The sequence below is a fragment of the Myxocyprinus asiaticus genome, chromosome 29 (assembly GCF_019703515.2).
Source record: "Myxocyprinus asiaticus isolate MX2 ecotype Aquarium Trade chromosome 29, UBuf_Myxa_2, whole genome shotgun sequence".
Taxonomy (NCBI): domain Eukaryota; kingdom Metazoa; phylum Chordata; class Actinopteri; order Cypriniformes; family Catostomidae; genus Myxocyprinus; species Myxocyprinus asiaticus.
The window spans coordinates 45091847-45119406 of NC_059372.1; the positions used below are offsets into that span (position 1 = coordinate 45091847).

Genomic DNA, 27560 nt, shown 5'->3' on the forward strand with positions numbered 1-27560 from the left:
ACAATACTCCCTGTACAGTATGGTTTTTATAATCACAGTTTTATTTTCATACAACAGTCTGGTGTTGTGTGCAGAGTTTATATGCCTGACTCCAGCAGGGATCTGTTTTACATTTCCTCTCTGTGCAACACTGATACAGATGAACATTAAAAAGATCAGAATTCTTTGACTTTCATATTTATCTTAAATTCATAAAACATTTTAAAAATGTAGTGTATTTTTGGAAAAAAGCAGAGTCGTTCGGTCATCATGAAGTTTGTTTTGAGGCCAACACCCAGCAGGCTAATTCACCACACCTTCCCTCAGGAATTATGGGTTTTTGCAATACCAGGTCTATAGGAGTAAAATAAGTTCTGTGTTGACATAATTTATTGAGGCATTCACATTTTGTTTTATAATGTTAAACAGTCAAACCAAGGGTTGGGAACAGATAACCTGAACTGAATGATTTTTGGTTCCATTAACTGTTCTCATAAGTGCATTCTTCCACCGATTTGGATGGGACTCAGCACAAAAATGCAGTACCATTCAGCAGCACTAAAAACATATTGATTCAGCAGTGCGAAACATACAGTGTGACCAGTGTAATCCGTTTCCCGAACAATCGACTCTTTGAGTCGGTGCTTTTGAATCTACATTGCAAAACAGCGCTTGCTACCGAACAAATTGACACATTTTATAAGATGGTTCTTTTTAACGCTAAACTGTAAGTCATCCATTTTGTCATGTCCAACGTATAGTGAACCAAGAATTGTTGTGTTGGTTACAGGCCTGTGAGAATTAGAAAAATCATTTGATGGTTGGTGATGTGAAAATGTGTAGTTACATATACACATTATTTATTTTTTTTTATTAGTGGTATTTTATATATAAAATTTAAATATCTTAATTAAAAAGTCTGTTTAGAGTAATGTTGACTTTTGCAAGAATCTGTTCTAATTTCATCATTAAACTCATGTGGTAACTGGTTGCTGAGGGCAGTAAATCCAGTAAGAATAGCAATATTCCAAATATAAACTCAGCAAAAAAAGAAACGTCCTCACTTTCAACTGCTTTTAAGCAAACTTAACGTGTAAATATTTGTATGAACATAAAGATTCAACAACTAAGACATAAACTGAACAAGTTTCATAGACATTTGACTAACAGAAATGGAATAATGTGTCCCTGAACAAAGGGGAGGTCAAAATCAAAAGTAACAGTCAGTATCTGGTGTGGCCTCCAGCTGCATTAAGTACTGCAGTGTATCTCCTCATGGACTGCACCAGATTTGCCAGTTCATGCTGTGAGATGTTACCCCACTCTTCCACCAAGGCACTTGCAAGTTCCCAGACATTTCTCATCCAACGGGTCCCAGACGTGCTCAATGGGATTGAGATCCGGGCTCTTCGCTGGCCATGGCAGAACAGTGACATTCCTGTCTTGCAGGAAATCATGCACAGAACGAGCAGTATGGCTGGTGGCATTGTCATGCTGGAGGGTCATGTCAGGATGAGCCTGCAGGATGGGTACCACATGAGGGAGGAGAATGTCTTCCCTGTAACGCACAGCGTTGAGATTGCCTACAATGACAACAAGCTCAGTCCGATGATGCTGTGACCCTCCACCTCCAAATCGATCCTGCTCCAGAGTACAGGCCTCGGTGTAACGCTCATGCCTTCGACGATAAACACGAGTCCGTCCATCACCCCTGGTGAGACAAAACCGCGACTTGTCAGTGAAGAGCACTTTTTGCCAGTCCTGTCTGGTCCAGCGAAGGTGGGTTTGTGCCCATAGGCGACGTTGTTGCCGGTGATATCTGGTAAGGATCTGCCTTACAACAGGCCTACAAGCCCTCAGTCCAGCCTCTCTCAGCCTATTGCGGACAGTCTGAGCCCTGATGGAGGGATTGTGCATTCCTGGTGTAACTCGGGCAGTTGTTGCCATCCTGTACTTGTCCCGCAGGTGTGATATTCGGATGTGCAGGTGTTGTTACACGTGGTCTGCCACTGCAAGGACGATCAGCTGTCCTTCCCGTCTCCCTGTAGCGCTGTCTTAGGCATCTCACAGTACGGACATTGCAATTTATTGCCCTGGCCACATCTGCGGTCCTCATGTCTCCATGCAGTATGCCTAAGACACGTTCACACAGATGAGCAGGGACACTGGGCATCTTTCTTTTGGTGTATTTCAGAGTCAGTAGAAAGGTCTCTTTAGTGTCCTAAGTTTTTATAACTGTGACCTTAATTGCCTACCGTCTGTAAGCTGTTAGTGTCTTAATGACTGTTCCACAGGTGCATGTTCATTAATTGTTACATAAAGTGTCCTGAATAAGGGACGTTTCTTTGTTTGCAGAGTTTATCTTCCTTAAAAGTACTACAAGAATTGTGGAACCGATAAGAAATCAGAATTAGAACCAGAATCATTCAATTCCTGTCGCTTGTCATCAAATGTGAATTTGAATTTGTTGTGTGTTGCTGTATAAGGACTTCGACTGCTGTCCGATTCATCAAGCAAGTAAACTCCCATTCTAGTGGTAATTAAAAACTTACATTTTAAAACACAAAAGCTTTAAAATGCACATCTGAGGTATGAATGTGTGTCATTTATGTAATGTTAACCACAGGCCTTATTTTACTCAAATCGCAAACCACCATTCTATATATTAGAAAAACCAGAAGGAACCTATGGCTCAAAAACACCAATTTTCACCTGGGTTTCATGACTACAACCTGAACAGCTCTTTCACTCTAGTCTTATTGCAACAGTGTAACACTACAGATCGACTATTCTCTGGCACTGAAGCCATGTGATAATCCGGTGATGGCACTATACAAACACTTCAGGAGGTCATGGGCAGCTGAGACAGTACTCTCAATTACTGTATTCTGCTCTGAAAGAACCAGAAAAAATGTTTTTCATACCAACTGTCCATGAGTGAAATGATTATGAAAATATGATAGTGTAAGCACAAGGCAACTGCATGCAATACATTAAAACAGGCACAAGGTACCTGACATTACATTAAATAACAGCCATCTTATTTTCATCGAATATTTCACATGAACATTGCATATTACTACTTCCAGACTTTCTGTATCAACAAACATTTTCTAATCAGCATGATGTGAGATGGCACATTACAGAGTATAGACGTGCACAGCCACTCAAGCTATCCAGAGGCAAAAACATTTGTTTTAAGAGTATTACCCTACAGTAAAACTGTACAGTATCTAATGACGTAAACCATCATGCTGCTCGTTTTCATACAGTTTCAACACTAATACTGTATTCACTCACTGCTCTAAAATACTGAACATGTACCAAGTTTAAATTGTTCTGTTAAGAATATGGCTTAACTAGTACTAACCTGCATATAAATGAGTTCAAAGATTTTCCTGATTTTGAGCAGCTACATATTAACCATTACATGTATATGAGGTATGATTAATTTATCCCCATTTTCACCTGTTATTTCTCACGAATGAACCCTGTGTGCTCTAAAGTTAACACGATCTAGTGATCTGGACCAGCAGTCATCAACAAAAGTCTCATTAAAGGAGGAACTGCAGTGGCACTTTTTACCATATAATTAACATTATAAAAATGTAAATTAACTGTTAAAATGTCATAATACTGACTTTCATGTGAGCTGGCTTCCTCTCGTTAACACGTTTTCATGAAAGTATTTAACAAACTAATGTAATTTCATACTAACCCACAATTATTGCCATTATTATTGCAATTAAAAAAAAAAAAAAAAAAAAAAAAAGATGTGCAAGAAGGTCAGATTACCCTACAAATAAAAATATGGAGAATTGCACTTGTCATCTAGTTGTGTTCTGGTACAGTCAGTAAAGCGTCTTCTGGGTCTCGGTCCACATCCACATTCTGAAACATCACAATAACATGACATCAGTATCACACAAACACAATGAGAGGAAGATTCTCAAAGATAGAGGATGAAATCATTAAGAGATTGTAAAGTCATGCATTTGTAAGTCCACAGGATGTACAATTATTGTGGTTTAATTGTGTTCATGCAGAATTATAAGACTGATCAAAAAATATAAACCCAATTTACTTAAAGGGGTCATGACATGAGGAATCAAATTTTACTTGATCTTTTGACATATAAGAGGTCATTGTACTATAAAAACATACTGTAAGTTTCAGAACTGAAAACTTCCTTCTTAATAGAAAGAGCATTTATTTAAACCAAGCTGCAAAAACAGCTCGTTTGGAATTCGTGGAACTTGTGACGTTTCAAGGACCAAATACATCTGCATATGCAATGCCATTCTGTATGTAAACAAACACGGAAGATGTGAGATGTGAAGACCTGCGTATCTGCTTTGGCCTGTTGAAGCAGCCCAACACCACCACCATAGACTACGTTCGTGTATTCAGAACATCTCAGTGAGGATTGTATGTTTTTGGATCATATTATGAGCGTGATTGCTTGTGAACCAGACACAGGAACTGTTATTGAAGGATGGGGCAGTTACTAACACTATTGGACTGCAAATTTGTAAGTAAACTATTTCATTCATGAATATTTCATATGTCATGACTGTTTGATAGTTTATGGTGCTGCTTGAGTGAACAGTTTAATATATTCAGATGAAATGTGTTGGATGTGGGTAATATGTTAATCCTGAAATGTAATTTTATAAATGCTGTGGTCTTGGAGTTTATTCATTTTCTTCGGATTGCGTTTCAAATATGGCTCTACTGGAAGGGCTACATGATGTTAGCCAATCACAAAAGGGCATTTACATTGAAGTCTTAAAGGGCCAGACAGCTTAAAACCAAGCGTTTCAGATAGAGGTCCAGAGACAGGGTGGAAAATTATTATATAGGACTATGACTGTTTTTGTGCAAAAAACTACACTAACATAAGTGTACCTCAGGAAAGATAATAAGTGTCATGACCCCTTTAAACATCCTCCAAAATATCCTGCTTGCTCACAGGTGAACATGTAAATGTTTTTAGTGCTGTTGTTGGTATTATCGTTGGCTTTTCAGTTCATTATAAAATGTTCTGTGTATGCTGATTGGTCAACACAGCATTCCAGTTGTGCTAAAATACAGGTGCATCTCAATAAATTAGAATGTCGTGGAAAAGTTCATTTATTTCAGTAATTCAACTCAAATTGTGAAACTCGTGTATTAAATAAATTCAATGCACACAGACTGAAGTAGTTTAAGTCTTTGGTTCTTTTAATTGTGATGATTTTGGCTCACATTTAACAAAAACCCACCAATTCACTATCTCAAAAAATTAGAATATGGTGACATGCCAATCAGCTAATCAACTCAAAACACCTGCAAAAGTTTTCCTGAGCCTTCAAAATGGTCTCTCAGTTTGGTTCACTAGGCTACACAATCATGGGGAAGACTGCTGATCTGACAGTTGTCCAGAAGACAATCATTGACACCCTTCACAAGGAGGGTAAGCCACAAACATTCATTGCCAAAGAAGCTGGCTGTTCACAGAGTGCTGTATCCAAGCATGTAAACAAAAAGTTGAGTGGAAGGAAAAAGTGTGGAAGAAAAAGATGCACAACCAACCGAGAGAACCGCAGCCTTATGATTGTCAAGCAAAATCGATTCAAGAATTTGGGTGAACTTCACAAGGAATGGACTGAGGCTGGGGTCAAGGCATCAAGAGCCACCACACACAGACGTGTCAAGGAATTTGGCTACAGTTGTCGTATTCCTCTTGTTAAGCCACTCCTGAACCACAGACAACGTCAGAGGGGTCTTGGCTAAGGAGAAGAAGAACTGGACTGTTGCCCAGTGGTCCAAAGTCCTCTTTTCAGATGAGAGCAAGTTTTGTATTTCATTTGGAAACCAAGGTCCTAGAGTCTGGAGGAAGGGTGGAGAAGCTCATAGCCCAAGTTGCTTGAAGTCCAGTGTTAAGTTTCCACAGTCTGTGATGATTTGGGGTGCAATGTCATCTGCTGGTGTTGGTCCATTGCGTTTTTTGAAAACCAAAGTCACTGCACCCGTTTACCAAGAAATTTTGGAGCACTTCATGCTTCCTTCTGCTGACCAGCTTTTTAAAGATGCTGATTTCATTTTCCAGCAGGATTTGGCACCTGCCCACACTGCCAAAAGCACCAAAAGTTGGTTAAATGACCATGGTGTTGGTGTGCTTGACTGGCCAGCAAACTCACCAGACCTGAACCCCATAGAGAATCTATGGGGTATTGTCAAGAGGAAAATGAGAAACAAGAGACCAAAAAATGCAGATGAGCTAAAGGCCACTGTCAAAGAAACCTGGGCTTCCATACCACCTCAGCAGTGCCACAAACTGATCACCTCCATGCCACGCCGAATTGAGGCAGTAATTAAAGCAAAAGGAGCCCCTACCAAGTATTGAGTACATATACAGTAAATGAACATACTTTCCAGAAGGCCAACAATTCACTAAAAATGTTTTTTTTATTGGTCTTATGATGTATTCTAATTTTTTGAGATAGTGAATTGGTGGGTTTTTGTTAAATGTGAGCCAAAATCATCACAATTAAAAGAACCAAAGACTTAAACTACTTCAGTCTGTGTGCATTGAATTTATTTAATACCCGAGTTTCACAATTTGAGTTGAATTACTGAAATAAATGAACTTTTCCACAACATTCTAATTTATTGAGATGCACCTGTATGCAATATAGTAACAGCTACACTGGCGGCCAAAAGTTTGGAATAATGTATAGATTTTGCCGTTTCGTAAGGAAATCGGTTCTTTAATTCACCAAAATGGCATTACTGATGTAAAAAACAGCACCATCACTATTTGAAAAGTCATTATCATATCTAGACAGGCCCCATTTCCAGCAGCCATCACTCCAACACCTTATCCTTGAGTACACATGCTAAATTGATCATTTGGTACTAGAAAATCACTTGCCATTATATCAAACACTGCTGAAGCTATTTGGTTCGTTAAATGAAGCTTAACATTGCCTTTGTGTTTGTTTTTGAGTTGCCACAGTATGCAATAGACTGGCTTGACTTAAGGTCAATATTAGGTCAAAAATGACAAAAAAAAGAAACGGATTTCTCTAGAAACTCTTCAGTCAATCATTGTTTTGAGGAATGAAGGCTATTCAATATTTGAAATTGCCAAAAAACTGAAGATTTTATACAAAAGTGTACACTACAGCCTTCAAAGACAATGAACAACTGGCTCTAACAAGGACAGAAAGAGATGTGGAAGACCAGATGTACAACTAAACAAGAGGATAAGTACATCAGAGTCTCTAGTTTGAGAAATAGACGCATCACATGTCCTCAGCTGACAGCTTCATTGAATTCTACCCGCTCAACACCAGTTTCATGTTCAACAGTAAAGAGAAGACTCAGGGTTGCAGGCCTTATGGGAAGAAGTGCAAAGAAAAAGCCACTTTTGAAATAGAAAAACAAAAAGAAAAGGTTAGAAGAATGGGCAAAGACACACAGACATTGGACAACATATAATTGGAAAAGAGTGTTATGGATCTTAACCCCATTGAGCTTTTGTGGGATCAGCTAGACTGTAAGGTGCGTAAGAAGTGCCCGACAAGACAGACACATCTATACAAACTGACAGCTAGAATGCCAAGGATCTGCAAAACTGTCATTGCTGCACATGGAGGATTTTTTGATGAGAACATTTTGAAGTAGTTTAAGAAGTTCTGAACATTTTTTGAAAATGTAATAGTAATTTTTCACATTATTAATGTCCTGACTATACATTGTGATCAGTTGAATGCCACTTTGGTGAATAAAAGTACCAATTTCTTTTCATAAGAGCAAAATCTATACATTATTCCAAACTTTTGGCTGCCAGTGTATGGCATGAAACATCTGCTCACAAGCAGGGTTACTTTTGAAATGTATTCCACTACAGATTACAGAATACATGCTGTAAAATATCATTTGTAACGTATTTCGTTAGATTACTCAAGGTCAGTAACGTATTCTAAATACTTTGGATTACTTCTTCAGCACTGGTAGATTTTTTCACTTGTTTTGACTATAAAAACTTTGCCAGTACAGTAAAATAGAATACACATGTTAAAAATACATTCTCTGAAAAACCGAAATATCTTATGCAGTGTTGTTTCTAAAACAAGAAATCTTGTTTTAAGGATTTTTAGATATTTTTACAGGAAAACAATAAAAAAAAATAAATAAAAAAAAATCATCATCAAGAATGTGAATTTTGCCCTAATATAAAAGGTCTTAAAAGAAAAAAATAAATTATGATCTAACGTGAATTTTCTTGATAAAAAAATATGATCGTGTCTGGTAATGTGCATGTAAAATGGCTAGAAATAGCATTTTAGCTTAGCATAAAGCTGACAATTTACACAAGGTTTATTTCTATTTCTTCTGCTCCAAACTTACTTCAAACTTACTTCTCTGTCTGCTCGTATGAATGTAACACATCATAAGAAAGTGTTTCACCACTGTTCAAATGCACTTTTGATCACATCATTTATATGTATAAATGTTTTCCATCTGAAAGGACTAAATATTAAATGAAACAAATGACAATAAAATGCAAAGTAATCTCTTCAGTAATCAAAATACTTTTTGAATGTAACTATTCTAATTACCAATGATTTAAATTGTAACTGTAGTGGAAAAGTTACTTATATTTTGTATTTTAAATACGTAATCCTGTTACATGCATTTCGTTACTCCCCAACCCTGCTCACAAGACACTGTGTATCTCACAGCACAGCACTATTATTATAGTTAACACAAGTATTAACCTCAGTTTATCAAGGATGTCAGGGGGCAAATATCAGGGACTTTTGCTTGGAAAACACAATGTGACCAAACGTTTGTGGACACCACATGTGCTTGAACATTTAATTTCAAAACCACTGGCATCAATTCCCCCTCTGCTGCAACAGCTTCCACTCTTCTATGAAGGCTTTCCACTACACCGTATTTAGTAACATGGCTGCAGGCACTGATGGTGGGCTCATGGTTGGCGTTCAAAAGATGTTCAATGGGATTCAGGTCTGTGCTTTTTGCAGGTCAGTCAAGTTTTTTCCACACTAGATGCAGTAAACCATGTATTCATGGACCTCGCTTTATACAGGGGCATTGTCATGCTGGACTAGGGCTTCCACAAATGGTTGCCAAAAATGCCATAGAATGCCACTGTAAGGAGTAGCATTTCAAATTGTCTCCAATGGAATTAATGAAGCAACCAAAATATTAGATTAGTAGGAGTGTCCAGATACCTTTGGCCATATTGTGTAGTTTGGATTGTAATTGCTTGAAAAAAATGTGGAAAAGCATACTACTCTTAGGCAATTTTTCATTCAAATGGTTTTATGTAGGAGCCAATATAAAAGCAATAAGGCACTTGTTGCAAGGTTGTGCTAATTGTGAATACAGTCATGTCTGAAGGGTCTGCGTGTGCAGGTCTACACATTCCCCACCCCTTGTTTATTGAAGATTTTGGCAAACTTGGGTATGCTTTCAGTTACCAATAAGAGTACAGTACTCTCAGCTTCCTTTAACAAGTTTCAGTATGTTTAAACCACTTCCACAGAATTCTGCAGATTTTCCCCTCAAAATCAGCACAGAAAATGTTAAAAAAAAAAAAAAAAAAAAAAAAAGTCCACAGAATCCATCTGATTCTGCTTATTGCTTAATTTTAACACTTTCAGCAGCAGCTGTTGAAAGAACTAAATTCTAATTTAATGTATATGACCATGTATGTAACTGAACAACATACTCAACAGACTTTAGATCTATACCTCACAGCCTAGCAACATGCTAAAATCAAACTCTACTGAATTCAACTGTGATCGCTTATGCCAAGCGTACACAACACGACTTGTAGTCGGCGCCCCTCGACTCACAGACCTGTTTTTCGTCATGCTGGTGCAAACACTACAGGACTGTAGCATATCAACAACATGACCATTCGTCCCTGACTGTGACCATGTGTACACTGGTATGACTCAAGATGGCGCCACGAATGGCAGCCTCGGTGTGGAGCTCTCCAATTCTTTTGTTGGTTCTTTTTGTTTGTTTGTCCTGTGTTTAGTAATCTTTTTTCCAATCAGTTTTACCAGGGACGAACTGCTGAACATTCAGCAGCACATACCAGACAATCTTTCCTGGTTTTTGACTATTCGGATGCTTTGCTGGACATTTTAGTCAGAGGTGCAGCTGTGCTGTTCAAGAGACGCAGCCGAGGGAGATGAGCCGGCGCACTGGTCAAGCTCCGTCAGCGTGGCTTTCGAACAGCTCTGCCAAGTATTCATCTAGCGAATCTCCGCTCTCTTCCAATCGGACGAACTACATCTCACCCGTACAAACAAGGTGCCTCTATATCAATGAAAGTTGGTGTACAGATGTAACAACGTTAAAGATGTACTGTCCTAATTTGGAAGTGCTCTTTATTAACTGCAAGCCTTTCTACTCGCCGCGGGAGTTTTCTTCGTTTATTCTGGTGAGTGTTTATATCCCGCCACATGCGTGCGTGAGCGCCGCGCTGCAACAGCAGGCTGATCAGATCACAGACACAGAACAATACCTGGAATCAGTTGTTATTATTCTTGTGGATTTTAACAAAGCAAACCTCACCCGTGAACTTCCCAAATACAAACAGCACATTACATGCCCAACCAGAGACAGAAATATACTGGATCATTGCTACCCAACAATAAAGTGTGCATATCGCTCTGTTCCTAGAACAGCTTTGGGACTCTCTGATCATTGTCTGGTTCATCTTTTTCCAACCTACAGGCAGAAACTAAAATCTGCTAAACCTGTAGTAAAGATTGTAAAGAGATAGACCAATGAAGCAGAGCTGGAACTACAAGACTGCTTTGACTGCACTGATTGGAGAGTTTTTGAAGCTGCAGACACCAATCTGGACGAGCTCACAGATACTGTTACATCATATATCAGTTTCTGTGAGGATATATGCATTCCTACTAGGACTTATTTAACATACAATGACAAACCATGGTTTGCAGTGATCATTATGCATGGTTTGTCGTTGTTGTATGTTCAGGCAGCTTCGTCAGGCCAAAGAGGATGCTTACAGAGGTGGGGATATAGTCTTGTACAATCAGGCCAGGAACACACTGAATAGGGAAATCATAGTGGCTAAAAGAAAATATTGCCCCCAGCACTGTAGGGAATAAACAACTGGCTGACGACTTGAATGTGTTCTACTGTAGATCTGAAAGGCCCAATATCAAACCACACACCTGCTCTGACCTTCACTTCACACAAACACCAAGACCTCTTGAAACCCCCCTCCTCCCCCTCAACCTGCACTTGAGGTGTGCTGTGCCCTCCGAAAACAAAAGACAAAGGAAAGCACAGGGCCCAGATGGCATTTTACCCGCTTGTCTTAAATCCTGTGCTAGCCAGCTGGCCCCCATCTTCACACTGATCTTCAATAGATCACTGGAGCTGTGTGAAGTCCCATGCTGCTTCAAACGCTCAATCATTATTTCTGTCCCAAAGAAACCCAAAATCACGGGACTTAATGACTACAGACCCGTCGCCCTGACATTGGTGGTCATGAAATCATTTGAGAGACTGGTGTTGGCCCACCTGAAAGACATCGTTAGAACCTTTCTAGATCCCCTTCAATTTGCTTAGAGCAAACAGGTCTGTGGAGGATGCAGTCAACATGGATATCAGCATCATATCCTGCAATCCTCTGGACAGGCCAGGGACACATGCAAGGATCCTTTTTGTGGATTTCAGTTCAGCTTTCAACACCATCATCCCAGCTATTCTCCAGACTAAATTACACCAACTCTGTTCCCACATCTATCTATCAGTGGATTACCAGCTTTCTGAAAATTCTTTTTCGGAAAATTCACTTCCAGCACCTGTAAAATCAGCACAGGTGCCCCCCAGGTGCTCTCCCCACTACTCTTCTCCCTGTATACAAATGACTGCACTGCCAAGGACCCCTGTCAAGCTCCTGAAGTTCGCAGACGACACTACACTCATCAGCCTCATCCAAGATGACGATGAGTCTGTATACAGAAGGGAGTTTGAACAGCTGGCTTACTGGTGTAGTCAAAACAACCTAGAGCTGAACACGCTCAAAACAGTGGAGATGATTGTGGACTTTGAGCAACACCCCAACACTGACCCCTCTCACCATTCTAAACAGCACTGTGGCAGCAGTGGAGTCATTCAGTTTCCTGGGCACTACCATCTCACAGGACCTGAAGTGGGAGACCCACATTGACTCCATTGTGAAAAAGGCCCAGCAGAGGATGCACTTCCTTCGCCAGTTGAGGAAGTTCAACCTGCCACAAGCACTGCTGATACAGTTCTACTCAGCAGTCAATGAGTCGGTCCTCTGCACTTCATTAACTGTCTGGTTTGGTGCAGCTACAAAATCGGATATCAGAAGATTACAAAAGGACAGTTCGGACTGCTGAGAGGATTATTGGTTGCCCCCTGCCCTCCCTTCAAGAATTGTACAGAGTGAGGAAAAAGGCTGGGAAAATCACTCTGGACCCCACTCACCCTACCCACTACCTTTTTGAACTGTTGCCTTCTGGCCGGCACTACAGAGCACCGAGCACCAGAACCATCAGGCACAGGAACAGTTTTTTTCCCTGAGTCTATCCATCTCATGAACAGTTAAAACTGCCCCATTGAGCAATAATTAACATGCAATTCAGTTTAGTCTTTTTATTTTTATATTTATCCAACACATCCTACCTCTTCTGCCATTACATTCCCTTTGCACTACATATACATATTACATATACATATATATAATATATATATATATATATACACACACACACACACACACACACACACACACACACACATACATACATATATACACATACATATACATACATATATATATATATATATATTTGTCCTATTGTGTATTCTATATATACACTATTTTCTATAAAAAAATATTTTTATTCCATTTTTATTTTTTATTATTATCTGTTCTGTTGCTGTATTGTATTGTTGTGCACTGGAAGCTCCTGTCACCAAGACACATTCCTTGTATGTGTAAGCATACCTGCCAATAAAGCTGATTCTGATTAAGATGCTTTTGGGTGATCCGATCACAAGTGTACAAGTGATCAGTTACACCTGGCCGTCTCTTTTGACCACTTGTGTTCGGATTTCGTGGAGAGTCTCTGATTTCATGAGGACATAAATCAATCATTACGTCTGTGTTTTACTTAATGATAATTAAGCGCAAAAAAGTAAAAGATGAGAGTGCGAAAAACCAGTGCACAGTTTCTCTTAATTATTTGCAAACAAGATGATTAAAGCAGAATTCCAAGTTTAGTGCAGTACCTGTAATTGAGCTTATAATGGGCGTGCTTGCTAATTTCTGCGTCCCTATTGTGCAAGATCATGCATAAATTTAAAAAAGCTTCCGATCGTATGCTTCTTTCCCTTTAAACCCGAATGTAACTGGCGAAAAACCAGCCGTTAGTTGACTTTAGTGTCATCCCGTTTCAAAAGTATTGCCCAAAATGCATCTTAAAATTAAGATAACGAAATTCATTCACAAATTTGCACAGTTTATTCTTGATAACATGTCAACAAACAAAAGAACAGCTTGCACCCGTTTATACACACATTTGCGCTAATTTGCAAAGGAAAAAATAAAACCAGCTGAAAATAAACACAGCGGGTTGGGAGATGTGTGTAAAGTTTCATTTTCTTTTCCAATTATTTTTTGTCTTCTGCATCTTAATACCTCGCCCTCCTCTTGCGCTCTCTCTACATTTAACTGGCTGTTGCTCATTGTCGGTCTTTCGCTCACCAGGACAGTGCGCACACATGACAAGACGTCTAGTTATCAGACTGTTTTGGAAACTGCTGTGGCATCTGGGACTAGTCTCGGCCTGTAGCAGGAGTGCGCACACAACAAGACCGTTCATCATGAGATCCGAGACTTCTTGTTGCAGACCAGTCGCCGACTCAAAACATCAAAGGAGAGGAGCTTGAGTCATGAAGTGAACACTAGGCTTTGAGTCTTGTGCGATCTACTTAAGGAGCGTTATTTGTGTGGTGCTCATGAAGGACCATTAACAGAGGTCATGCTTATGCAGAGCATTTCAAATGAGTCACTGAAGGTTTCATGACAGTTAAGGTGCTGCCTTAGAATATAACTGCTTATGTTGACAATGGACAGTGAGGCAGCTCACTAGGAACACAGTCTGGGTGTCTTTTACTTTCTTTAGAAAGTTTCCTGGTAAGGAACCTGACAGCTAAAAAGCATTTGAAAGGGTTTAAAGGCTACTGAAGAATAAACATCACATAAATCACTGCAGGTGATACTCAAACATGACCTCTCATATTCTGCTTTGTCTTAAACATTTAAATGTGTCAATTCTAGCTTAATTTTTCTTGCTTGTCAGATGTAACTGGGGAATTGTAAAAGTGCTCTTAAGTTTAGTGGTGTAATGAAAGTCTGACTGCTCACCGTAGGTCTTTCTCTGTGAGTATTCACTGCTTCAACGTTCAGGAAGATGGACTCAACCTTACAACCTGCAAAGAGGAAAAAGAATTTATCTTTGAATTGCTCTAGCACAGTGCTTCTCAACTAATGAGGTCTGTCCTTGAGCCTTAGAAATGCTCAGTGACCGCACTTTTGGGTTTATTTGGAACCCCAGAAAAGAACAGCTTTCAATGAGTGCTTCATTCAAATTGAAATGAAAATACACAAAAAGCGCTGTTGGTGTGACTGAAACACCCCATTTCCTAAATGTTATAGGAGATTTGGGCTTCTCAGGATTTGACAGAAAATATGATATTCCACAGATCATTGTGATCATGTCTGCTCTAATAAGAGCCATTTGCCCAGCAGCTGCTGTTGGTAGATATTAATGTTTCGCACAAACTCCGATTGCAAACAGCTGTTTTTAATTTCCAAAGTGCAACATTTGAACAGACAAGACCAAATATGATCTAACAATGATCTTGTATGAACAAGACCACCATATAAGATCTAACGGCACAAATGGGACCCTGTCTTGCCATGACCACAGCACGTACTTGCTGTTTGTGAAAGGATATGCAAATGAAAACCATAGGCTGCTCTCTAGTCTTTTAATTTATTTTTATGCAGTTAGTAACTTGTTCAGTCTAAATTGACTGTTAAGTTTTAATATTGCATAGGTCAAATATTGTTTTTAACTATATGTGGACCAATAATTTCAACAGTAAAGATGCATATTGCATGTCCGATCGTAGTTTTCATTTTTATATTCCACATTTCGGAGGCTTTAGAAGTTTGTTAAATGTGTAGGATGTGTATTCATCAGCCTGTTTTCAACGACTAATTCTACAGGGCAGTTGAAACAAAGAAAAAAAACTGGCTTTGTCGATAGTTCAGAAAAAAACTACATACAGTATATCCCTTTATAATAACTTTTATTAACATTAACAAACATTTTTACATTGTTTAATGCTTAAAAGTTTACTAAAGGTGCAGCACTGCTAAAAAACACAATTAAAATCTGCTGCCCTGAAGAAACTTGAAGCACAGATGCCTGCGGTGGGATTTCACATCCATTTCATCTGTAAGTAAATATACAGTAGCTGGGTTAATTAAACAGGCTTATTAACAAATGCTTCCCATATCTTTGTTGTTGATATCAAAGGCTGTGTTTCCAATACAAATCTATTGTATTTTGTAACTTGGTAGAAACTAGCCAAATCAGAACAGCCAAAATATGCCAACATGGGCAGTACATGCCCTCATCCTCAAAGTCACATTTTTGACTTACACAAGGTAAAAGAATATACGAACCAGACTACATTAAAGGGGTCATGTCATGAGGAATAACATTTTCCTTGATCTTTTGACATAAGTGTTAATTGTACTTTTAAAAAAAATAAAAAAAAAAAAACAACAACAAAAAAAAATAAATAAAAAAAAAGTACGTTTCAGAACTCAAAACTTCCTCACTAGTCCAAAAAGAGCATTTATTGACACCAAACTTCAAAAATGGCTCGTTCTCTACTTCCACGACTTCCCTGTGAGTGAAGTTTATTTTTAACAAAGTTCCTAATCGATCAATGTGGGGTTATATGTTTTGTTCGGCACATTTCTCTAAGGATTCTTTTGAGAATCAAACTATTACAGTTATTCAACTGAATAACAATCAAAAACTAAAAGTCAGCATACTGTTGGTCCCGGATACTAATATAGTATTAAATTTGTTACTTGCCGACATTAATGTCGTGTCCCATGTAGTTTGCACTGCTCCATCTTTCATTAAGTTTCTTTGCAAAGTCTGAGTCATAATGGTTCCATTATGACTCATGCAAACTATATGTGACACGACATTAATGTCGGCAAGTAACAAATTTAATACTATATTAGTATCCGGGACCAACAGTATGCTGACTTTTAGTTTTTGATTGTTATTCAGTTGAATAACTGTAATAGTTTGATTGCATGCATCACATAAATTGGGACATATAGCCATCAATGATTGCCTGGACAGAATGCCTACAGGGGATTTTGTAAATCACTTGCACATTTCCATTATTTTATTCTTGGAAAAACCTGTTCCACGAGTGTTGCCGCCCCCCATTGCTTACCAAAGATGTTAGCCAATCATAACACAGTATACTGAAGTCTTTAAAGGGGACAGCACAGAAAACCGAGTGTTTCAGACAGAGGGCCAGAAACAAGGTGGAAAAAGGTAATTTAATAGCATTATGATGCTTTTTGTGCAAAAGTTTAAAAAAAAGCATGCCATGATCCCTTTAAATACAGGTTAAACACGGTTTGCCCAAACGACAATGTGCTTTTTGCTGTGATTTACTGGTTTAGTAAATATAATACCTATATAGCATAAATACCAATACATTTAAAAGGTTTCACGTTAAGACATTTGTTCACTTTTGAACAACAAGAAATTTCTGTGTTGGACTAAAACATGATGTCCTGAAGCAAGACTAGTTAAAAGGAATATTCCAGGTTCAATACAAGTTAAACTCAGCTGACAGTATTTATGGCATAATGCTGATTACCACAATTTTTTTGGCTTGTCCATCCTTTTTAATAAAAGGGTAGCTCAGTGAGTAAAGATGCTGACTACCACCCCTGGAGTCACAAGTTCAAATCCAGGGCGTGCTGAGTGACTCCAGCCAGGTCTCCTAAGTAACCTAATTGGCCCAGTTGCTAGGGAGGGTAGAGTCACATGTGGTTCCCGCTCTCGGTGGGGCGCGTGGGGAGTTGTGCGTGGATGCCACAGAGAATAGTGTGAAACCTCCACATGTGCTAGGTCTCCACGGTAACATGCTCAACAAGCCACGTGATAAGATGTGTGGATTGACGGTCAACTAAGATTCGTCCTCCACCACCTGGATTAAGTCACTACGCCACCACGAGGACTAGAGTGCATTGGGAATTGGGCATTCCAAAAAAAAAAAAAAAAAAAAAAGCACAAATCTGTGTTCCAATGAGACACTTACAATGGAAGTCAATGGGGGCAATTCTTACACATTAAAATACTCACTGTTTAAAAAGCATAAACACAAGACAAACAATCTGCATGTTGATATGGTTTTAGTGTGATAAAATCACTTACCAACCTTTTGTTTAAAGTTTCAATTTTACAACTTCGTTGCCATGACGATGTAATGTCAACAAACCCTCAAACCCAAAACGACTGTAAAACTACAAATTAAATAATTTTACAGCTCAAATAATACATGAGTTTTAAGAGATGAATTAATGTGTTTTTATAAAATTATAAGCTTATGTTTCTGTGTTTAAACCTTCCAAAAATTGGCCTCATTGACTTCCATTGCAAGTTTCTCCAAGATTTTTGCTTTTTTCTTTTTTTTTTTTTTTAAGCAAAAGGAGGTACTTTTTTATTTTATTTTTTTGAGGTAAATCAACATTCTGCCACAAATGCTGTTGATTGAGCTTAACTTGCCTTGAACCCAGGAATATTCCTTTAAGAATCACTGCTCTAGTATTTAGACAAGATTTCATAACACAGAGACTGACCGTAGGCAACAGGAGTGAGTTTCAGCACTGTATGTAGAGGACACTTCAGATACGGCAACTCATCTAGACAGGACAGAGCGCTCATTACACAAAAACAGAGATGACATTTATACAGGCACATTTATACTCTGAATTTGATTTTCCACTCAAGAAATTTACAAGAGAGTAAAAACTGTGCAAAAGTCAGTGATCTAAAATTTGGATTATGGGTAATGAAGCTCCAGCAGTTAGTCTGTACCTGCACTTTTGTCCAGGAAGTACGCAAGCAGACAGCGCATGACGGCCTGATGACAGATGACCAGAACATTCTCCTGCCGCTCCAGCTCCATGATCACAGGCTCTAAACGCTGCACCAGATCCTCATATGACTGGACACACACACATATTCAAATACACAATTAAGTAGTACAATTTAATTGACAATATTTATTTAAACCACAGGCATTAATATATTAACAACAATAGTCTTTTAATTAAAGCTGGACTGATATCATCTAGAGATTGGGACACTGATGGCTAATATAATACTAGTGATAGATCCATATATCAGCCCATATTTGGCTATTTTGAGACCAATTAATACATTTTTAGTTCCAAAATATACCAGTAGCCTTGTCAGTGGATAATTAACTGTTTTCATAAAATTTAGTGTACTTCTCGTTTGCTATCATTATACGCTAAATATTTGAATACAGTTTTCACTTCATGTTCATTACTTTGGCTTTTCCCCCTCCTGAAGCATTTTCTTGATGCCCCCCCTTTTCTTTTTTTTGTAAATGAACATTTATTCTTTGACCACTGTTTCATTGCATGATTATCTGTTGAGTGTAAAGGAGCGGGAGATTCAGGGGACTCTGGGGTTCTTTTTTTTTTTTTTTTTTTTTTTGTGGAAAGAAATCCTTCTCTTGTAGTTATGGTTTTTCCCCAACCTAGACTTGGGCAAATCATAACATCTAGATTTCTTGATTTGATTTGTTTTTATGTATTATCTTATGTTTTAATTCAGTCTCCTGTAAACTGTGATTTAAAGAAGGAAATAAACTCAAACTCAAGTTCACAGTTATCAGCCAATGTTAATATTAAAATGGCCAAACACTGGCAAATATTGATTGATTGGCCTGACCAATATCTGTCCATCTCTACTTTTAACACAATTTCAACAGCACTAATATGTTACTTTCTATTTGGTAAAGCATCATCATTCATGATTAATCCACTCAGAGAGCAGCAGGTTTAGACTCACTTCACCCTTTGGATAGCGGTAGCGATATTTATCCTGGTCTCGAAGCGCAAATTCCTCCTGAAAGTGATCCTGTATCTCCTCGTATGTCAACTCCTCACAAACGCCCTGTAGAATACACACACCAACACTTGATGACAACACTTTTTCCTCACATGCACTCAGTCAAAAGCTTGAACCCAACGTTATTTGCATCTGTGGGCCCTGCAGTTAATGCCATCTCTCTCTCACTCACAGCATCAATCTCATTGAGGGCTTTCCACTGTTCATATGGCACACCGATGGCTTCTGCTGTCTGGATGGTTCTTCTCATGTGGCTGGTCCAGATCTTCAGGTCTGGGATACACTGACCTCTGATGTACGAGCCCAGAGCTGCTGCAAACTGACACAAACAGACACCAACACTCAGTGTGGACAGCATGAAAACAAGGAGCATATACAGAGGTGAGCTGGAGTCTTGAGCTTGTGGTGTTGGTCTTGAGACCTCTCAAGACCATATAAATGTGGCCTTTGTCTGAATCTAGGTCTCAGAACTTAAATCTTTCTGTCTCTGTAATGAGTTGCTCATGCAAAACTCACCACTATGATGCTAGGGTGTTGTGGGTGATTGCAAGGTCATTGCTATGCAGTTGTTATATGTAAAGCATATTCAAGACAATTATTTTATAATTAAAATATAATATGTTATTATATTTTCATGTTTCATTTATCAAAAAGATGATGCAACAAATGATAGAACAGGACTCATTTCTTCCACGCTAAAATTGTATGACATGCAACTGGCTGTAAAACACAGAGCTTCACATAACAAACTATATATATATAAGCTACACATGTGTAATTTCTCAGGCACTTAGAGTCTAAATAGATGTACAACTTACAAAATGTGAGTAGTAATCCCAAATGAAAATTTGCATATCCTATTCTTAATGTGTAATACTATAATTTACTTACACTTTGCTTCTTCATCAAATAGCAATATCAAATGTAAATCAAGTCATTCACTGAAACAACAGTGCCACCTTGAGGAACAAATGGCATGTATAATGTGAATGTGTACACGCATCTGGTTACTGAAAATTCACCATCGTTGTACTGAAAATCGACATGATATAGTAGTCATTTTTATGAATATAGTACTCATTTGTCTTGTAATAAACAAAGAATCCTAGATATCCAGTGATAGTAAACTTTTATAGATATTAAATAACCATTAAAAATATGATTTACTGAAGAGCAAATACACTATATTGCCAAAAGTATTCACTCATCTGCCTTTAGACGCATATGAATTTAAGTGACATCCCATTCTTAATCCATAGGGTTTAATATGACGTCGGCCCACCCTTTGCAGCTATAACAGATTCAACTCTTCTGGGAAGGCTTTCCACAAGGTTTAGGAGTGTGTTTATGGGAATTTTTGACCATTCTTCCAGAAGCACATTTGTGAGGTCAGACACTGATGTTGGACGAGAAGGCCTGGCTCGCAGTCTTCGCTCTAATTCATCCCAAAGGTGCTCTATCGGGTTGAGGTCAGGACTCTGTGCAGGCCAGTCAAGTTCTTCCACACCAAACTCGCTCATCCATGTCTTTATGGACCTTGCTTTGTGCACTGGTGCACAGTCATGTTGGAACAGGAAGGGGCCATCCCCAAACTGTTCCCACAAAGTTGGCAGCATGGAATTGTCCAAAATCTCTTGGTATGCTGAAACATTCAGAGTTCCTTTCACTGGAACTAAGGGGCCAAGCCCAGCTCCTGAAAAACAACCCCACACCATAATCCCCCCTCCACCAAACTTCACAGTTGGCACAATGCAGTCAAGTACCGTTCTCCTGGCAACCGCCAAACCCAGACTCGTCCATCAGATTGCCAGATGGAGAAGCTTGATTCGTCACTCCAGAGAACGCGTCTCCACTGCTCTAGAGTCCAGTGGCAGCGTGCTTTACACCACTGCATCCGACGCTTTGCATTGCACTTGGTGATGTATGGCTTGGATGCAGCTGCTCAGCCATGGAAACCCATTCCATGAAGCTCTCTACGCACTGTTCTTGAGCTAATCTGAAGGCCACATGAACTTTGGAGGTCTGTAGCGATTGACTCTGCAGAAAGTTGGCGACCTCTGCGCACTATGCGCCTCAGCATCCGCTGACCCCGCTCTGTCATTTTATGAGGCCTACCACTTCGTGGCTGAGTTGCTGTGATTCCCAATCGCTTCCACTTTGTTATAATACCACTGACAGTTGATTGTGGAATATTTAGTAGCGAGGAAATTTCACGACTGGATTTGTTGCACAGGTGGCATCCTATCACAGTACCACGCTGGAATTCACCGAGCTCCTGAGAGCGGCCCATTCTTTCACAAATGTTTGTAGAAGCAGTGTGCATGCCTAGGTGCTTTATTTTATACACCTGTGACCATGGAAGTGATTGGAACACCTGAATTCAATTATTTGGATGGGTGAGCGAATACTTTTGGCAATATAGTGTATATTGTGACACTATTACATATATAATTTCAGCCAGGTAAAATTGTAAGTCGGACTACTTAGAAAAGTTTGTTTGTTTTTAATGCCATGCCAGCTTCTATGGCTATTTCCATGGCGAGAAATGTGTAAGGAATTCTATAAAAGGTTTTTCAAATCTATTTTTCCTAAAAACTCTAAAATTGTGTTCGGTTTGACTTTGTTACAAATTTCTTCCAGAGTGCTGACTGAATAAAAAAAGGTTTCTCACAGGGTTAAGACCAGTACAGTCTAATAAAACATGTTTCAGGGATAATGGATTCTGGCAGAAGGTACATGTTGGTGGCTCTTCTCCCAATATTAAAAACTTGTCATCCTGGAGTGACCTATTCAACAGCAGGTGTAGACGATCTGGTCCCAGCGATTTGAAAACAGAGAGGAACTTCTTTTCCACTTAGAAAAGTAACAGCACACCGATTAGGCGTTTGCTAACCTTTATTCCTTGTGTCGAGAGGCCTGAATCTCCTCCGATACGCCCAACAAGGTTGAGTTCACTCTCTCCATGACGGCAGAGGTAGATTGTGCGAGGAGTGACGTGGATGTTCATCAGATAGTACACGATTCTGCTCTGAATATGATCCTGCACCTGATTCACCAGATACCTGCTGCCCACGTTAAAGATCTTTATGTACGACAGGTGCCTGTGGACACAGAGAGAGACGGTGATGATCATGGCAAACATTACAGTCTGAATCCACTTCTCATTGAATATATATTTATTATTACAAATTATATTATCAGTGTAGCAATGAGTTCAAAGTTGAGTTGAAAAACTGACATGTACTGTAACCTTTGTGGAAACCAGGCTCACCGTGGGGGACTGTTCCCCTCTCGCTTTTATATGAGAGCCGTCGCCGCTCCCTTCCCTTCTCCCCCCATTATACTCCTGCGGCTCCAGTGGGACCATACTAGAGAGGCAAGCGAGGACGGCATATAGAGCACGAAGAGTTTGAGGATGATTTTTTTGCCAACTTGAGCCTTGCATCTCTCCTCTTCTCAATTTAAAGTGGCATCGCCTTTCCAGTACAGCCGTGACAATCTGACCGCATGATCCGATCATGTTTGGCGGAGATTATGATGAGGCGGATGTTATATAGTTGCTGCCGTTTATCTCTGTCAGGCACGAAAGCTGTTTACCAAGAAGATTTGCTCTCTGCCAGCTTCCTGGGAAAGCTGACACCAGTCCCATCTCCTCCCTATATCTAGCAAGGACGGGAAATTGAGCCTTGCATCTCTCCTGTTCTCCGTCTAAAGAGATGAGTGACGATTTGCGTCTCGCTCCGACATGCTACTATCGTCCGCATTCAGAGGTGGTGAGACATGTACATGTGAGATGCTTAGCATAATCCCTCCCACAAATTGGCAGGATTATGTGTGGCCCGGAGTCTGTGGAGTGACATTCCTGGCTAAATTTGTCAGGAAATGCCATGTTGCCTAGCAGCCCTCTCGCTGTTGTTAGTGATGTGCCACAAGACTGCCATGTCACAACACGACTTGAAACATACGCAGTGTTTTTTTCAAGAAGGCCCGGTAAAGAGGCCCTCTCGCTTCCCGGCCAGGGGTGGACCAGGAATGAAAAAACATGCCATGATTGTCACATTCCAAAGTTTTTGAACCCTGTTGCAGTTGCACAAGGCACAAAACTACACACGACTACATGCTTTAACAGCGTCCTCTCCTGCACTATTACAGTGCGGGACGTGCCAATTTTGCACTCTGAGGTACAATGTTTCCTCGTCATAGATGCGATAGGTAGCGTACTAGTGTGCAGAAGGCAATATTTTAATGTTCTACTACTCTGTTGGCTAGTGGCACTCTTAATTTGTTGGTCATTGACCATTCAGAGCTTTTTCCCCACCACAGTGTTAAAGGCAATGGTTGCAGAGTGCTTCACTAACAGGTACGGGTAGTGTCACAGTTACATAATTTACCTCAAATGGTACAAGTTCTATCTCTATCTTTGCTTCCGATTTGTCAATATTAGTAGATGATTCCCATAGCATCAACTACTGATGCAGCGTTGAAGTGACCGACTTAACAGGAAATGGTCTGGTTACGACTGTAATCTTGGTTCCCTGAAGGGAGGGAATGAGCTGGTAATCTGCTTGCCACACTGATTTCTTGCTGTTAAGGTACGCTTGCTTCCCCTCTGTCAAAAAATCCTGATGAAATGGCGCTGTGCTCCTGTTTAAATGTTCGTGGTGATGCATGCATCAGGGACGAAGCTTCAAGTACCATCTGCCAATAATTTGATGTGATATTATGGCTTCAGGGATCGCCAATCCTGGGTGGGGTTTCCCATAGTTTCAGCTACTGATGCAATGTCTCGTTCCCCCTTTCAAGGAACCACAGTTACAGTCACAACCAAACCGTTTTTCTTTTAGTTTTTAGTTTTCTTTCCAAGTTTAAATCAAAATCCCAGATTTTCAGTGTTGTCAGACTCCCCGTCAAATGCTTCACCTGTCTTTCTCATCATCTAAGGGAACGTATGTAATTTTGTAGCAGTCGATTCTCTTGAGGAAATCAGCGACGGCCTCTTCTTTATCACAGTTAATGTAATCAGGACTGCTCAACTTGACTTGCTGCAGAGACACAGAGAAGTTGATCTTATAATGGTCAGAGAGGAGGAAGCAAACTGTTATTGTCATTTACAAGGTGCCGAGTTCCTTTTAGTTAGCAACACACTGAACATCAGTAACTTGTAACTAAAGAATTTCAAAGAAATGTCCAGATCATATTTAACCCCAAAATCAAAAGAAAAAAATAAATAAATATGGGAGTCACGCGACACCATGGGAGTCATGTGAATGGCGAGCTCTGCGCACTTTGTTAGTTTGAACACTTTTAATGATATAAACCGGTGAGATTCGATACACTCCATTTCATAACTGTTCTAGGACGACAATGTCAAAATTCAAAATTCTCAGGCTCTTGAGACATTAAAAGACACTTAACGTGCTCAAGCTGATACCCCCGAAAGGGCTGCGAGCCAGGGAGTTGATTTGGTTGGAGAAATGCGGCGAGAGTTGCTGGGCATGTCGGCAATGCTGGCGAAGGTCATTGCTGACTTGGAGGATCTGGCTGTGATATGTCGATCGATCACTGCCATGGAGGTGAAGTTCTCCGAGATGGTTACAAGAGTGGGGGATGTCGAGAAACGGATAGATTATCTGGAGTCATCGGAGTCAATCTGCTCGACATAAGCTGGAAATCGAGCGAGCTCACAGGGTTCTGGCGCGGATATCCGCATAGGGAGACAGGCACCGATTAATTCTGGCCAAATTTCTGAGATTATCCGATAAAGATCGTGTTACGCGAGGTAAGAAGTAAAGGAAGGCTTTCTTGGAAAAACCACAGCATTTTCTTGTTCCCAGATTTTGCAAATTCGACGAGAGAAACGTAATCGATTCAAGGAATGCAAGAAACTTTTACATCAACGGAAGTTCACTTTTGCACTGATATTCCCGGACAAATTGAGAGTAAATGCTAAGGAGGGCCATAAAAAATTCACATGCCCACAGCAAGCGATGTCCTTCATAAAGTCAATGGAGTGAGTCATTTTGTGATACGTTGCAGCCAAATGGTCACTGATCATTCATTTGACTGTTGAGGAAACAGTGTTTTTTTGTGCTGGTTCCGCCTAACGGTTGGAGTTTATTTTGCAGAATGGCACACCTTTGGGACAGATTTGTGGATGACTCTACACGCTCTTTGAATTTGTTCCGCCTATTGGCTGGAGTTTGTTTTATAGATTATCTTCTGCTGTGTAATTCTGTCTCACAAAATTTGTATAGAAACACAGGACGTCGCGGGGGTCCTCGTAGGCATACACGAACTGTTTGAGTTTGGAAGGATGGACGCCAGTTGGCGCTGTTGTGCGCGGGGTTAATGCACAGGTTCTTCTTTTTTCTGTTTGTTTTGTTCCGGGGGATGTTCGGGTTTTAATGGTCGCACCAATGTTGGAATGTGGTCTTTATAATCTTGTTTTTGACACACGATCTATTTTTTTTTTATATGTCAAAATGTCAAATGTTAATGAGTAGACTGTCTCTCTACACATGGAACATGAATGGGTTGGGGCACCCCATAAAAAGGAAGGTAGGTTATTTCTCTTCTTAAGAAATATGATATAGTGTTTCTTCAAGAAACGCACATTTCTCAGCAGGAAGCGGAAAAATTTGGAAAGATATGGGGTGGGCATTTTTTATAGTGCTGGCTCAAGTAAGAGCAGGAGAGTCATTAGACTGATAAGTAAACATCTACAATTCAAATGTCTCAAACAGATTAAAGAAATTAGGAAGAGTCATAATTGTTTTAGCTGAAATTCAGGGGCAAAGTCTTTTGTCGAATATTTATGCACCTAATGTGGATAATCAGGGCATTTTTTTAATAGATCTTGAAGGGATGTTGCAACTCGCTTGCACCCCTCATGATATAATATTGGGAGGAGACTTTAATCTTTTGATGGACTCTGTCCTTGATCATAGTGAAGCAAAAGTGCACAAGCCCCGTAGAGCAACACTGACGCTTCTCAGGATGTGTAAAAATCTTGGTTTTACAGATATCTGGAGACATTTGAACCCATCTGGTAGGAACTATACATTTTTTTTTTTTTTAAATCAGCCCATAAAATTTACTCTAGAATAGATTTTTTTTACAAATATTTTATATCACGCCCTGGTGTGTCTAGAGGTGTTGCCACATACAGAGAGAAAGAAATCATATAGTTGGCGTTTTAATGTATCCCTTTTGCAAAATCCTGAATTCCAACAAATGCTAAAGACTGAAATCAATGTCTATATGGAGACCAGCTGGTCCTCAGTATCCTCTGTGGGCATGGCTTGGGAGGCACTTAAAGCAGTTCTTAGGGGCCAGATCATACAGTATTCCTCATTCACCAAAAAATCCAAAGCACAAGAACTTGTGAAATTGGAAGGGAATATTAAAAGTGCCGAGGCAGAGCTGAAGCGCCAAATGTCGTCTAATGGTCTCAGAGAATTGACCAGATTGAAATACAGATATAATACTATTTTGTCACAGAAGGTAGAGTTTTGGCTATTCAGAGCAAGACAGTCATACTTTGAGTTGGGGGACAAAGCAGAAAACCAACTCTACATCTCTGCGGTAACGTGCTCAACAAGCCACATAAGATGCACGGATTGACGGTCTCAGACGCGAAGGCAACTGACTGAGGCGAGTCACTACGCCACCACGAGGACTGGAGCACATTGGGAATTGGGCATTCCAAATTGGGAAAAAAATTAAATAAATGGAAAGCTTCCGCCAACCATGACAAGTCAGGATCAGTCCGATTCTTAAAAAGGACAAAGATCCAAGCGAGTGAAAGAGTTACCGTCCAATTTCTCTGATCCAGCTAGACGTTAAATTGTAAAAAATTTGGGCTATCCGATTAAGTTATGACATCACTTGTACATATAGATCAGATGGGGTTTATTCGGGGCTGTGGCTCTTCTGATAACATTAGGAGCTTCATCAATATCTTGTGGTCAGTGGCGAATGGTCAGACTCCGGTCGCTGCCATCTCACTTGATGCCGAAAAGGCATTTGATATGGTAGAATGGTAGAATCTAAGATTTTAGAAATGTACGGGTTCGGGAATACTTTTATTGGATGGATTAAGTTACTTTATAGACACCCGGTAGCAGCGGTACAAACAAATGGATTAATTTCAGATTATTTTACTCAGGATAGGGGCACCCGGCAGGGTTTCCCTCTTTCCCTATTATTGTTCTGTCTTACCCTGGAACCATTAGCAGCCGCAATAAAAAAGGAGGAGGATTT

The 27560-nt window shown here is 39.8% G+C and overlaps 1 protein-coding gene across 5 annotated transcripts in view; it reads right to left on the reverse strand.

Moving 5' to 3' along the window:
* Positions 1–54: 54 nt before the first annotated feature.
* si:dkey-96f10.1 (6-phosphofructo-2-kinase/fructose-2,6-bisphosphatase) overlaps positions 55–27560 on the reverse strand; it is a 51387-nt gene continuing 23881 nt past the window's right edge. For 2 of the 5 annotated variants that reach the window (XM_051661242.1, XM_051661238.1), the window contains 9 exons: positions 24219–24340; positions 22192–22399; positions 19471–19617; positions 19239–19343; positions 18234–18363; positions 17996–18058; positions 14450–14514; positions 3775–3870; positions 1992–2112 (listed from right to left, as the gene is read on the reverse strand). In XM_051661242.1, coding sequence (XP_051517202.1) covers positions 3811–3870; positions 14450–14514; positions 17996–18058; positions 18234–18363; positions 19239–19343; positions 19471–19617; positions 22192–22399; positions 24219–24340 — 900 coding nt within the window. In that variant the 3' untranslated portion in view covers positions 1992–2112; positions 3775–3810. Of the gene's footprint in view, positions 334–1991; positions 2113–3774; positions 3871–14449; positions 14515–15358; positions 15547–17995; positions 18059–18233; positions 18364–19238; positions 19344–19470; positions 19618–22191; positions 22400–24218; positions 24341–27560 lie in introns of those variants that run through there. The other 3 variants (XM_051661240.1, XM_051661239.1, XM_051661241.1) reach the window with 3 other exon arrangements.